The sequence below is a fragment of the Corvus brachyrhynchos genome, unplaced genomic scaffold (genome assembly GCF_000691975.1).
Source record: "Corvus brachyrhynchos isolate BGI_N302 unplaced genomic scaffold, ASM69197v1 scaffold6, whole genome shotgun sequence".
In the NCBI taxonomy this organism is placed as follows: domain Eukaryota; kingdom Metazoa; phylum Chordata; class Aves; order Passeriformes; family Corvidae; genus Corvus; species Corvus brachyrhynchos.
The window spans coordinates 431,730-446,992 of NW_008238632.1; the positions used below are offsets into that span (position 1 = coordinate 431,730).

Below are 15,263 nucleotides of genomic sequence, written 5' to 3' on the forward strand. Positions count from 1 at the left end.
ATGCATTTAAATGAAATAAGCTGCCTTTTTTATGCCTCAGTAAGAAAATTGAGTGACTTATTTCTATTGCTATCCAATGTTGTTTCAGAATCACTGCAAAATAGCAATCTGTAGAGCTACCTCAAGCAAAAGCTTGTCAAAACTGCTGCCTGTCTGTTTTGCATTTTTTAGATGAGCGCTATGTTTAGAGTTCCCTTAGTACGCATTCTGTCAGGTAACTTTCATTTTATCTAAAGCTGTAAGTTGTTTTGTTTTGATTCTTCATACAGGCTTAAGAGTAATGATATTAGCAGCTGTAAAGGAAATGAATGTGAAGAAAGGAGCATCCATTATTGCAATATTTAAGTACATCAGTTCTATATATAGGTACGACACACAGAGAAATAGACGGCTTCTCAAAAGAACTCTAGAAAAGCTAATTGCAGAACAGGTGGTAGAGCAAGTTAAAGGACATGGTCTGGCTGGGTCTTTCAAGCTGGGAAAGAATTACAAGGAACAGAAGAAGCGAGAAAGAACCAAAGAGCAGGTAAAACATGCTGCCATAGTTATTTCAGAAGACTGTTTCAAAGGCTGTTCTTTTTTCTTCAAATTGCGTGCTACCCTCTGCTGTACTGTCTCTGTGCACTAGTTCAGTGACACTGACTTAGTGGTAAAAATGAAGAAAACTGCAGCAATTGCTTTGACATTCATAAATAAAGAAGCAGGAATCATAAGTAGATCAAATTTGGAGCTAAAATATTAACTACATCTATCATAAGTCTTTTAAAATAGTGTCACTGGGAGTTGCGCTGTTCTTCCTGTGAAGCTGGTTTTTAAACACTGGTAAACATTAACCAAATCCTCAAACTGGAAATTTATATAAACCCTTAATATCTATGTATAGATATGTTTATATGTTCATTAAAAAGAAAAAGGTGAGGAGAAAGTTGTTTGTGTTGGAAGGGACTTTAAAAATCATCTAATTCCAAACTCTTTGCCATGGGAACACCTTCCGATAGACCAGGTTGCTCAAAGCCCCATCCAGCCTGACTTTGAACACTTCCAGGGTTGAGGCATCCTCAGTGTTTCTGGGCAACCTGTTCCAGTGTCTCACCATGCTTACAGTGAAGAATTTCTTCCTAATATCTCATGGAAACCTACTCTCTTTCATTTAAAAACTATTCCCCTTGTCCTGTCACTACGTACTCTTGTAAATAGACCCTTTGCAGCTTCTTGTAGCCTTCCCTCAGGTACTGGAAGGCCATAATTAGCTCACCCTGAAGCCTTCTCTTCTCCAGGCTGAACAATCCCCACTGTCTTAGCCTTTCCTCACAGGGGAGATGTTCCAGCCCTCTGATCATCTTAATGGCCTTCCTCTGGACTTAATCCAGCAGGTCCACATCCTCCTTATGTTGGGGGTCCCAGAGCTGGATTGCAGTACTCCAGGTGGGGTCTCACAAGAGTAAGTAGATAGGCAGGATCCCCTCCCTGGCCCTGCTGGCAATGCTGCTTTGGATGCAGCCCAGGACATGTTTGGCTTTCTGGGCTGCAGGCGCGCTTTGCTGGGTCATGTCCAGCCTCTCACCCACCAGCACCCCCAAGTCCTTCTCAGCAGGGCTGCTTTCAATCTGTTCATCCTCCAATCCAGTTGCAGCACCTTGCACTTGGTCTTGTTAAACTGCATGAGATTCCCAGGGACCCTCTTCTCAAGTTTGTCCAGGTCCCTCTGGACGGTATCCCATCCTTCAAGTGTGGCAGCTGCACCACTCAACTTGTCATGTGCAAATTTACTGAGGGTGCACTCAATTCCCCTGGTTATGTCATTAATGAAGACATTAAGTAGCACTGGTAGATGTTAAATGTCACTGGACAAGTCTGAACGTAAAGTCTGAAATTCCTGGTTAATTTTACTTTGTAGGGAACAAGGACTTCAGAAAACATTCAGAAGAAGCAATTGATTGATGCTAAAACTCAAACCAAAGAATCAAGAAACAGTGATGTAACATCTGAAAATGTCTTTAAAACTGCTTCACATGAGAATATTGCCATGGAAGAACATGATTATTGTACAACTAGTAAAAATAACAGGAAATCTGAAGCAGATCATGAGAACTCTGTAGAAGAGAAGAATGTTAAGCTGGAAACTGTGGTCCCAAAGTCTCCTGATTTGCACAGCAGCCTCCTTGTCTCCAGAGATGTGAGCAGTCATCCTGATGTTGATGTTTCTAAAACTACAGCTGATGTCCAGCAGGAAATCCCAAAAGTCCAGTCCTCACATTCCCAAGAACATGCTGGCAATAGCGGACAGCACACCAGTTCTGTATTTCCATTTAATACCTCTGAATATCGTTTTGAATGCATCTGTGGTGAGCTCGGATTGGCTGACTACAAAGCTCGTGTGCAGTGCCTGAAATGTTACCTGTGGCAGCATGCAGAATGTGTAAACTACAAAGAGGAAAACCTGAAGAGCAGGCCCTTCTACTGTCCCCATTGCCTTGTGGCAATGAAGCCAGTTCCCACAGGAGCGACTCTGATCATTTCTCCGAGTTCTATTTGTCACCAGTGGGTAGATGAGATCAACAGGCATGTAAGATCATCATCTCTTCGAGTTCTGGTAAGATTATATAGCTTCATATTCTGGAGAGTTATTTTATCAAGGCTCAGGGCTTCCTGTCTGACATTCTGCATCACTCAAAGTTCAGAGGTCTTTGTCCTCTGTGTCAGAATTCGACATTCCTTGCTGCTAGACCAATGCTTTGGCATTATATGGTGCATCAGTGTCCCAGAAAGACAGTCTGCAATTAATTTTCTTTTTTTTTCGATTTTGGTTGGTCACTGGGAGATAAATCAGTGGATGAGATTGTATAGCAACTGGAAACAAATTTTGAGCAGTTGGAACATCACATGATTTCTGAGAGGGAAGGCTGTTTGGGAGACTACCAAGGAGCTTAAAAAGGCCTATAGGTGTTTTGAGTGTTGTCTCACTGTACACTTGCACTTTAGCAGGTCTCTGACGGTTGCTCCTCATTTCATTCTAGATAAAAAATATTTCAGTAGGTAAACCCTGTAGTTTTGCGTTTCTGGTTCTCAGGCTTTAAAAAAAGAAGTCTTGGGCGTCGGTGATTACTGAAAACAATACTGTTACAATTTGGGCAGTCTCTATAACATCTGCCATATTTGTTAGGATGTTAGTTATTTGGAGACCATGTATTGTCCTTTTACTTGATTTCTAATAACCCTGTCACTAGAGTAAACCTAATTATACTTGTAGTAAAAATGGCTTTACAGGATTTTTTAAAATACAGTTATCACTGTATTCAAGAGTCTTTTATTACCAATGCTGTCAAGTTTTGTCCTTCATATTTTTAGCAGTCAAGAACCTTTGTAATGATCAAGAGCTTTGAAAACCATCAATCACTTGTATTTTGAACAAAGTAGTAGCAGGTTGATATAACTTTGTATTCAGGGATATATCTAGTACCTTCAGCTATTACACACAGTTGTCCAATGTGTAAATGAATTCTAGGCCTCCAGTGCTATTTGTGTGAGCAGTCTAATTTGATTTAATGCAGGAAATAACAAATGTGTAAAACTCGCATGGTTTTCCTAGGGCCCAGTCCAAGTTAATTACCAGCTTTGATTAATGATGAAAATTACCAGAAATAGATTTACATAGTAACAGTAAAATAGTTTAAATACTGAATGTCAGTACTTTAAACTGTGTGACATCTTCCATTCTACATTTTCTTTTAGCTGTCAACGGTGAGACTTGTTTTCAGTGTTGCTTCAAAATGAAAATTTGATGTTTTATTTTCTGTAAATGTAAAATGAAAGTAGTGGAGATTGTTTCAAAGAATCAGTTTCCCATGTTAACAACTTCTGCATTGCATGTGAACTGTGTTTTTTACTCTTCAACTGCTTACAACCCATGGGAAATTCTAATGGTTTTATGTAATAGATCAAGAAATTAAAATTTATCAGTAAGTCTTGCTTTGTGGCAGATTGTCTTTTCCCGCTGCTGTGAAAACAACCAAAACTTGACCAAGTTATAAATCTCCAGAAAAACTATTCATAAATACTTGAAGAAATCATTAAGACTTCTACAGCTGTTTATTTCTTCTTGTTTGCTTCAGAGAGCATGCTCTTTTTTCGTTAATTTGTTTCTTTTTTCTTCCCCTTCCAAGCCCCACTTCTCTTTTTTGTTTCATGTGCAAGGACCTGGTTGCTCTGTTGTGCCACTCTGGGGCTGAACAGAAAGAAATTATCCGCAGGTGTTTCTTTCAGTTGACAGAAACACTGTTGCCATATGCACAAATGTAGAGGAAGATTATTACTGGGAGAAAAAGTAGGGTTAAGAGTGACGTTAACAGTGAAATCATGTGCTGATCATCAAGGTGTAAAGAGCAGTTATTTTAACTTCTGTATGTTTCTAAAAGGATTTGGCTTAACACTATGAGGGTGATAAGAAAAGTACTTCTGATAATAGAACAAATGTCAACATGAAAGGTTTCTGTTAGTGCACAGGGATTGTTTCTTACCTAGGGTATTTTTTTTCATCTCCTAAATCTCTGTAGAAATCCTTGTGTAGTTAGAACTTTACTCAGAGTATAATTTCTGGATTTTTATATATATTGATGCATATTTCTGTCTTTGCCTAATCATCTATTAAATTTTAGTGAGTAAAATTTTTGGGAGAAAAGTAATACATCTACAGTAAAGGAGAGGAGAAGACTGGATGTGTAACAATGACTTACATAGTGTTGTTCCATAAAACCTTACAGAGTACTTAATCTTCAAACAACTGTTACAACAAATAACTGTTGTAGAAAATAATGAAGTGCTATCTTTTTCAAAGGAGGAAGTAAATGTTTTGCAAAGTTACAAGAATTTATACCTATAAATTTCACATCAATGATTATTGTATTCGTTATTAGGTTGCTTAGATGAATTTCCCACCATACCACTATATGAATACAGATTTTATAAATGTTTTCTTTTTATATGAGGAACACTGCTAAAAGCATGCGCATATTAAGCTGTAATGGTATTTTGGCATTTTTATCAAAGTGTCTCTTACGTTCCTTCTTTGCCATTGTGCTGTTGAATATAAATCTCTGTAGGTGTATCAAGGTGTGAAGAAGCATGGCTTTTTGCAGCCCCACATGCTGGCAGAGCAGGAGGTGGTTATCACCACATACGACGTCCTGCGCACTGAACTGAACTATGTAGACATTCCCCACAGTAACAGTGAGGATGGGCGCCGCTTCAGGAACCAGAAGCGCTACATGGCCATACCAAGCCCCTTAGTAGCAGTGGAGTGGTGGAGGATCTGCCTTGATGAAGCACAAATGGTTGAATGCACTACTGCAAAGGTATGACATTCCTGGTCATGCATTCACTTAACTTGAAAATGTTTTGACAAGTTTCTTGTAAATAATAGTCTTTCCTCTACCCCTCTTAATGTTCAGAGTACACTCATATAATTTGCCCTTGTCCCATGTTCTTTAGAAGTGAATGTTCTGTTGGAGATACTTACTATTAAATGGTTCTCCTGTTGGAATTTTGGCAGTGAAATATATCCAGCTCAAAAAATACTTAACATAATCTATACTGACAGTTTAAAGAACTAGGTCATTTTGTTGTATATGGTGTTTGATAGTTTCAAACAAGACACTAGCCTGTTCAGTGATGTGGTTCAGAGGCATAGATATGTCCTTTGGGTCTAGAAGCTAAAATAGTCAGCAGTCTGTCTGCAAACTTGAGGGATACAGTCTGCAGGGGGGATTATTTTACTTAGTGTTTGTCCAGTCTTTTTGCCCAAGACAGGAAGACAAAAATGCTACTTACATAATGGTGTACAGGCTTTAATGTTTAATTCTTTTTAACCTACAATTTATTTTGCTATTTGTTTGCCTTCTGTGAGCCCTTAATTGCACTTGATTACTTGGAAGATGATGTGGCTTTTATCAGCTTTCAGTTACCTTCTAAAAAGATAAAAAATTTTCTATATGTTTTTATAATATATTGTACCAATGCTGCTTCTAGGTCTGCTAGTGGTACATACTGAAAAGATGTTCAGACTTCTCAAAAATGAGGTCCACATGTCGTCAGACTGTGTTCTGTTCTGTTTTTCCTTCCCTACCTTTGGCTCTATGTCCTTTTGTTAGGCTGCTGAAATGGCACTCCGTTTGAGTGGAATCAATCGCTGGTGTGTCAGTGGCACTCCTGTGCAGCGAGGATTAGAAGGTGAGGTTTGATGTAATCTGTGGGATTTCCTTATCCTGATGATTAGATAGGGCTTTGAAGCAGTTAAAGTGTCTGCTAGTTCTGTTCTGAATTCATTAGGTGCTCTAACTTTGTAAGCCATAAACTTTAAGCATGGTAATAAAGCCATCAATACATGTATCAATATAAAAATTGAAGAGCTGAAATCTTTTTGTCTCCCTGAGTTAGACAAATACTCTGGGGAGCAGAGAAGCTGTATATCTAATAGCTGTCTCAAGTCTGCTCTTCAGTTTTCACTTAGCATAGTGGATAAGTATTAACCCATCTCTATTGCAGCTATAGTTAGTCTGCTCCGGTTACAGAATCCTTTGAACTGTCAAATACAGCAAAGCTGTATTTTCTTTTTGCATAGCTCTGTATGAACTACTGTGGGCATCCACTGCCATGAATATAAATTGTAAATACTGTGCTAAAGCTTATAAAACTGTCTCAAGTCCTTATGTAAGGACTTAATGAATTGAGATGTGTGGAATAGGTACCTGTGTGTTAGCAGGTGTCATTTATCTTGTCTCTTTTTGTGTGGTACTCAGTTTCTGTAGAAAGGTTTCAGACAGAGATAGAATAAAAGAAGGGAACTAACTGCTTTGTCTCCCTTGTGTTCTCTGATGGGTTTTGGAATATATGGTATACATTGGGGCAATGAGTTTGAAAGTGGGTAAATCAGTGTAAGCATTTGTGGACTGTTGTTTGGATACTAAGTTGTAAAAATCAATATTTTAGATTCACTCATTTTGGAATTGTGAATTAAATTTATAAATACAGTTGATAGTTGCGAGAATGCATAGTTAATAAAGCAAAGCTGTAGAAAGAAGTGATTGGTTTTAGTGTCATGATTAACTTCTTCAAGGCCCTGTGTGTGACAGTGTTGATTTAATGCATATCTGAAATGTCACATAGTTCATAATACATGTTGACAAACTCTCGGGCTATACAAAGGCAGCCCTCACCACGTCAGGGATGAAAACTGCTGACTCATTTCAATCTGTGCCACTGCTGCTGTAATGCAGTGGGATAGGACTTCTGGGTAAGCAATTGCTTCTTCCATAGAAATGATTCCCAGGATTTTTCTTCCTCTGGTCTATGCTGTATTTGGTGAAGTTCTTGATGCTTTCAGCTGATTACTGAATTACCATAAAGCTAACAGAATAAGGAATGTAGCCACCAGATTTTTAGGAACTATAAGATATTATCACATATCTCAGTTTCTGCAATATCCACATGCAGCATTTAAATGTGTACTTCTGTATTTTTCCAGTAAGATTTCGACAGAAGTTTAAAGTCAGTATGTCCTTAAATTTCATTCCAAAATTCTGAATTAGGCAGAATTAGCAAGATGTATTCTCTCAATTTGCAAGAAAACAATTTAAGTGTCTTTTGTTAATTTCTTATGCATTAGTAGAGAAGTGAAAATTCTTCTGAATTGCAGTCCCTTCTAGGGTTGTGGGCAGCAGACAGTTGGTGCACAGCAGGCTCTGAAGTAATGCTGCTGAGCAATATTGGTTTAGAAAAACCTGGCAAGCCCAGTTAACCATATGCAATCATGTAATTTCTGCCTCTTGCCTCTGCTCTGAATAGGTTTGAATTCTTTGCTCTCTTCTGCTAAACTTGAAATTAGGAAAGTCTCACAAATAGCTATACTCTCACAAGAGAACCACCACCTTCCATGAACCAGTCCCCTGCTTCAAGTATTTTGCTGAGGTAGTGGCTGGAAAACAAGTGGAAAAGATAATGGCCAGAATGTTGATACTTTATGCTTAATAGCCTTTGTATGAAACTTGATTTCTTTTGAGGCATATTGTGAAGTAGTAAAACATAAACACTTTCTTTTCTTGGCAGATTTGTATGGATTAGTCCTTTTTCTTGGAGTTGACCCTTACTGGGTCAAACATTGGTGGGACCAACTTTTATATCGACCTTATTGTAGAAAAAATCCGCGGCCTCTCTACAGTCTAATTGCGAAGATAATGTGGAGATCAGCAAAGAAGGATGTGATTGACCAAGTAAATAAAAGTTTTGAATTTTAGAATTCCTGAACTTCATTTATCAATAGTTTTATTTGCAAATTGCTTACTTACTTTTTTAATTTCAGATTCAAATCCCCCCTCAGACAGAAAATATACACTGGCTTCACTTCTCTCCTGTGGAGAGACACTTCTATCATCGCCAGCATGAGGTGTGCTGCCAGGATGCATTGGCAAAACTCAGGAAGATTTCGGACTGGACTCTCAAGCTTAGCAGCCTAGATAGAAGGACTGTGACTTCTATTCTGTACCCTTTGCTACGGCTGAGGCAGGCCTGCTGTCACCCACAAGCTGTTCGGGGAGAGTTCTTGCCACTACAGAAAAGGTGAATTTCTGTCATTTCTTAAATGGCCTACTTTATTCAAAGCAAAACTGACTGTCCCCAGCAGTGCGAGTTCTTGTACAGTCCTCAAATAAGCCTAATTTTAAGCTTCTTTAGTTAAATGTGCAAGTTCTTGTACAGTCCTCAAGCCTAATTTTAAGCTTCTTTAGTTAAATGTGCGACTCTGGCACACCAAGGTAATCTGACCTCAGAGGCTGAACATGGCACAGTGGGGTCGTTAGTGTAATTCTTATGTTAAAGAACATAGTACTGAAGGCATTTGATTCTCCAGTGGCATTCTAACCTTAACATGACTGGGGTGTTGCAGGTGACAGATTAAATAAACCAGATTCTTTTTTTTTTGGCTCTTAAAAGACTCATGTTCATGAATGAGAACAATGAACAAACTGAATCAACAGAATGGAATAATTCTTTAGTTCAAAGAAAATGTTAATGTGAGGTTGCAGAATTTGTAAATGTAAATTGAAACTTGAAAGCTGTTAAATGCTCTTTTTTTTTGCATGCTTTCAAGATCATCTTCCCTCACAAGTGCACTGCAAGTAGCAGTTTGGTCTCAGCACTTGTTAGACCAAAAGCATGTTGTCACTAGTGCGAAATGTAGCTGCTACTTTTTCAATCAGTTAGAAGGAGGTTGTGAAGGAATAGGCTGTTTCCATTTCAGACTCTCACAGCGCTGTGTTTCTTTTTCAAGCTGCAGGTAGGAAAGAACTTCAACTTTCAACACTGCCAGTGTTACTGCTGCTGTTTCCTAGTCCATCCATTCTATTCACTTTCTTTCAATCCTTGACAGAAGTTTTGTGTCCTACTCCTTGCTCTTTGTTATACAGGGCACTTGAAGTGCCTAAGCAGCTGAAGCTGACTTTGCACCTACTTGAGCAGACCAGTAGTTAGACGCAGTGCTGCAGCACTTTCTGTAGCAGTCTGCTAATGTGGAAGCAAGGACTGAAACGTAAGAGAAATCAATATTTCCACCCATCATACAAGATTATTTGCGTTAACATGAGCCAGTGTAGTATAAATGAAATGTGTAAACTGAGCAGAGTATGGTGGGAACAGCTTTGTACTGTGTTGATTTTGGTAGAATGGTTGCACAGTGACAGCTGCATAGTAATTATAAATTTTCATTGCTAGAAAAACCAGCAATGAAAATTAAATCTTTCTTGAAACCACACGTACAAAGAAAAGTCATTTCCCAGCACTGTTTGTGTACACTTTTTTGTGAACCAAATTCGACTGCAGCAGTGGACATTCCCAGAATTGAGAGAAGATTTGGTCCCTGTCTTTGGTTATATGTAGGAGAATAATGAAGAAATTCACTGCTAGGACCTTTGATGAACAAGAGAAATTTACTGAAACAAGAAAGTTGATGCTGGAGCATATAGATAAGAGACATGGGCCTGGAATAAAAACCTGACTTTGAAGCATATTCTATGATAGATTACTTTTTTCCCCACATAGTGAAGGCAGTAAATGTGGTCTACTCAGCAAAAAAAAAAAAAAAAAAGCCCTTAAAAGAGATTTTTCTAGGTTCCTCTAGTTTAACTGAGTAAAAACCCCTTCTTTTTGCCTTAATTGGTAGTCTCAGGCTGTGTATCAAATTGCGTATTTTATATGTACATCCTTTTGCTGTTATAATTTTTCTTGGAACTGCTGATAGTTTTGAAAATAAAAGGTAAGTAGCAATGGTGGAAGTATCAGCATATGCAGGTGCTATGTGTATTTACCATTGCCTTTTTAGAATTCAGTAATTATGAATAGTGATTATATTGATTTAAAGCTCACTCTGGTGTAACACTGTACTATAAAACCAAGAATCAGTTGCTGCAACTGGAACAATGTTGCAAGGAGGGTAAAATAAAGGCCTAGGCAAGGGGTATCCTTCCAGCATAATTTGAGCCCAGTCTGTGCAAGAGTTATGTCACCTCTTACTCTGTTCCACAGTGCTAAACACCAAATAGTAAATGCTCCTCCTGAAGGTGAGTGAGGCTGAGGAACAGGGTTTCAGGGGACGTGGGTGGTGTCTGGTCTAACAGCAGCCTCAGGTCAGCCGTTGTTGGCTGTTGTTACTGTTTACTCTCCTGTCTCTTCATATCAGTCCTCTGATTCTTTAACCTGTGGCCTTACTCCAAGGTGTCCTTCAAGCTTCTTTCTTGCATCCTCCTCATTTATGTTTCTGCTTCTCTCTCTTTTTCCTCTCAATTTCTGGTATTTCTATGTTAAGCTAATGCTCTTCTGGTGAAATCCCTCTCATAATTTGCAAATATGACAAATGTAGAAAAAGAAGTTTAGAATTATTTTTGCTGTCTCCTCTGTTCTGATTTCACACATTTTCCTCTTTACATTGACACTTCATGTGTTTTGTGTTTAGATTGGTAGCAGAGGGTAGAAGTGTAGTCTATCATAGCTGTTTTCATCTGAACAGCTCTTGATAAAATGAGGTCTATTTTGCTTGTTTCCAGTTCACCACTAAGAGAAGGAGAAAAATATTTTGCCCCATGAAGGGTTATTTTACCAAGTTCTAATTTTCTTCTTGCTTCTTGCTTCTTTGTGTTCCAGGAGATGTCAACTTCTGGACACACTCAAGTTAGGGTAAATCTCTAGCAGGAAGAAAATCTGGCAGCTAGAGGTTTTTTAATAAGTAAAGAAATCTCAAAAAAACATTTGCAGTATGTTGGATGCATGTAATGATCTGCTATGCTTCTTAGCATGACTCTCTTACTTTTCTGGTACTGTGATTTGGTTTCAAATTTGAGCCATTTGGTCTCCTTTTCAGCACTATGACCATGGAGGAGCTGTTGGCATCTCTGCAAAAGAAATGTCGAACAGAGTGTGAAGAAGCTCACCGACAGCTGGTGTGTGCTCTTAATGGCTTAGCTGGTATCCATATCATTAAAGGTGAGACCGAAGGGCTGTAGCATATTCTTTACTCCTTTCAGTACAGGAGTAAAGAATATGCTCCATCTCTGTGTACTGGGAGGATAAAAGAAGTCGTACTTGTGTAATTGTTCTTAACCTGCTTTTGTTTAATCAGTACTGCTTTCTGGGCTTCCCTTGTGCCCCTGGCCGTGCAAACTGCTGTGCTGACTGTGGATTCCTTTTGCTGCTCCTGCTAGACAGCTCTGTCAATGTAGATTTTTTCTGAATTATAAGGAAAAAAAAAGCTTTGAATGAGAAACAAAAATAAATACATGAATCTTGAGTGTCCCCCTAAACAAAATAAAAATAAATTTAAATTGCTTAGTTATGAATGTGTAAAAATGCCTCTTTTCCAAGTTCTTCTAAAGTTGACAAGCTGTTACTTATTTTTCTAGCTCATGTCAAAGTCTTCCTTCAAAGAGAACAGGCAAACTGCCTTTTCTCTTACTTGCCTCACAGAAAGACTATATTCAGATTCTTTAATCTGTAGTTAGTAGGGTTGAAATACTTTGTTATGATTGCAGCATGGAAATACGTGTTTCTGATAAAGTGCTTAAAAAGAGTTACATACAGATGTAGTGCTTCTAAAATACACTAGTAGTGTATGGCCTGTTTTGAAAACCAGATTGATAAAAATTTCATCTGGTGAGAAACAAAAGCAGGACAAAAGAGGCAGAGCTGTAGTCTGTAACTCCCCCCCAGTATTACCCTTACACTCAGTTTTCTTTATCAGGAAGGGGGAAGCACACCTTACATAAAAGCGAGGCCATGAATTCATTCATACTGTAATTGAAAACTTACAGGTCTAATTATTATTAGTCCAAGTTTAATTGCTACAGGCAAAGAAAAGAGTAATAATCACACTTGTTTCTACTGCTTGTCCTGCTTTTATGCTCACTTTTCTACTTAGGCCCATCTGTATCCTGAGGTCAGTGGTTTCATAGATGTGGTGGCAGTGCAATGGCCCGTTGTCACTACCTTCATCAGGAGGAATTAGATGTTTATGTTGATGGTTTCTTTCTCACACAAGAATCCAATGAGGGTCATTTTTATGTTTGCTAGCATGTTTGCATCTTTCTCTTTCTTCATTGGTCTGCAGCTCCATGAAAACACCAAATTTAGTGTACATGATGCCTTTTATGAATGTTACATACTCTTTCTTTGTTCTCTTTGTTGCCCCTAAAACCAGTTTTGTCCAGCTCTAAGTCTGCATTTCTTTGACTGTGGGTGAGTTGTTTATAGCCATGGCTTTCTTATTCACTGCCAAGCCTGTGCACCATCTCTCAGCATCCCATGGCTGTACTCTACACTGCATCCTATATCTTTACTTGTCAATAGCCTCTGCTACTGTTACTAGGCCTATATTTCCCTACGCTACATCATTGTGGTAGTTGTAAATATCTCATTCTACACGGAATAACTGCTTGTAACTGCTATCTATATAAAGCTGTGTTTGTACCACACAAAGATAAACAAAAGTTTAAAAAAATACTGAAAATTAGCCATAGACACCTAGTGAATTACAGAAATTGCTCTCACAGCTAAGCCAAGGATAAGGTCCAGGCAGGTCAAGAAAAATTCAAGGAAGGCCTGAAGCTTCAAGCTTGAGGGAGGCCTTGCAAATTCAGCACATAGCTTTTGGCCAGTACTAGCAATGGCAATCCTGTACTGCAGGACTACACCCTTACAACTGCAACTCTTTCAGTGTAAGAAGCAGCAAACCTTGTTGACATAGAATTGTTACACTTCCATATAGACGGGATGATGGTTTTTGTTGTACTCTGCTATCTGTCTTTGTGCATTTCTTGTCCCTGTACTTCTCTTTGTTTTAAGAGTCTCTAAGGCTATTATTGGCTAAGTAAGTTTCCATCAGTTGAGGAAAGAAAATTAAAATGGATTTTTTCACTGCTTTTCCATACACAACTTCAATTTTGTATTTCTTTTTAATTTATATAGGCTATTTTCTGAGAAGTGATTGTGATGTTGGCAGTTTACATCAATAGTTATGCTCCCTGCATGTACCTAATCATTTCTGCATTTCTGAAGTATGACACAACTTTCATGGTTTTCACTGGGAGAGTGAATAATGTATTTACAGTGCAAATTTAGAAATGCATCACTGCAGTGAGTTGTAGATGATTTTTTTTAAGTGCAACATAAGATTTTTTTGGATTTATGCAAGCATGAATACCTATTTTAAGATTAAGAGGTTTACAGATCTTACAGTCACAGAAGATATTTAATTTGTAAACTGCTTTATTCTTTGTAGAATGTCATATTCTGTCTTTTAACAGTTTTTTTGGGGGGAGGCATGGAATGACTAGGAAAGAATTGCTTGAAGACAGGCACGCACTATACAGGCTCTCTGAGAACATCTTAGTATGTTACAAGTAATGTTTAACACTTGTAAGGTCAGTCATGGCTGCCGGTATATTTAAAAACCAACACAATATGTCTGGTTTTTTGCTGCTCTTTTTTTAATTCAGGAGAATATGCACTGGCTGTGGAGCTGTACAGAGAAGTATTAAGATCATCTGAAGAGCACAAAGAAAAGCTCAAAACAGATTCCTTGCAAGTGAGTGAGCATTGAAATGTAAAGAGACATAGTTAAGAACTGGAATACTTTAGATTTAATTTAACAGGTCAGTCTTTTCTTCCTCCCAGTGATGTGCTGAATTACTCTTTCAGCCTGATGTAATGATCACAATCTTTTGATCGCAATCTTTAGATAGGAATCTGTCCCATGACCTTCATGTTTCATTTTCTGGTTTTTGACAAAAAAAAAGCTGCTGTATTTCTAAAAGCTTGCGTGTGAGATTTCATGATGTCCCTGAAGCAGCATATGATCTCCACCTGCTGTTCTGCAGTAAACTTAACAAGCTGAATTCCTAGACTTGTGCATGTGACTTGGGACTGCTCACATTAACAGTGCTATATTACATCCTGCAATTACAGAATGCAGGGTTTGCACTGAGAGTGATATTAATGTGCCAAATGATAGAGAATAATAAAATAGTTGTGCTGCAGAAGGTAAAAGGCCATCAGAACATGGAAAAGAATCGAAGTGCCTTTTCTCTTTGTGCATTGGACTTTGTGCCTTTTGAATACTATATTAAAAATAAGAATATATTTTCCTGGTAAAAAAGTCATGGTTCTCTAAGTAACATATTTATAGTTCTTAAAGAACTATCAGTTCTGAATTGACCAAAATTTTCTTCAGCATAACAAGAGATTTAAAATGTTAGTGACAGATAGATAAGATGTGATCAGTTGTCTGTTTCTGTACTTGCTTCTCTGAGTAAATTATTGTTTGATTATGTTGCATGTGGTCACCTGATGTCTCTGTTGTGCTTCTTTGATTCTTCCTTTTTGACTTTCTGGTGGATTTTTATCTTAGCATGGACATATTAGCATATACTTGTTAAGTTGCTCATGGTTGTTAATTAAATTGTTATACTGGATTATGCAATCCAATAAGGCTTTTTTTTCCCCCTCAAAATATATGCTGCCTAATATTGCCTTAGTTTAACAAAATTTGACTTTTGTTAAGTTTTTCTCAGTTGTGTAGGCTTAGCTCTTTGGAATAATGGCAAACCACTGCTGGCCAGTCCTCTTAAGTGGCTGAGATAGTAATAGAGCAAAGGTGAAGAGAGTCCAGGACGTGAGAAGGGCACCAGTTTATGAAAGTGGAGAGTATTAATATGAGTTTGTGGGAGCTT

The 15,263-nt window shown here is 38.1% G+C and overlaps 1 protein-coding gene across 1 annotated transcript in view; it reads left to right on the forward strand.

The window, feature by feature from the left end:
- The window catches only part of SHPRH (SNF2 histone linker PHD RING helicase), a 50,704-nt gene that overhangs the window by 12,947 nt on the left and 22,494 nt on the right, over positions 1 to 15,263 (forward strand). The window contains exons 8-15 of the mRNA XM_008635950.2: positions 270 to 526; positions 1,898 to 2,593; positions 5,100 to 5,351; positions 6,147 to 6,225; positions 8,101 to 8,264; positions 8,354 to 8,610; positions 11,402 to 11,523; positions 14,031 to 14,119. Coding sequence (XP_008634172.1) covers positions 270 to 526; positions 1,898 to 2,593; positions 5,100 to 5,351; positions 6,147 to 6,225; positions 8,101 to 8,264; positions 8,354 to 8,610; positions 11,402 to 11,523; positions 14,031 to 14,119 — 1,916 coding nt within the window. The remainder of the gene's footprint in view (positions 1 to 269; positions 527 to 1,897; positions 2,594 to 5,099; positions 5,352 to 6,146; positions 6,226 to 8,100; positions 8,265 to 8,353; positions 8,611 to 11,401; positions 11,524 to 14,030; positions 14,120 to 15,263) is intronic.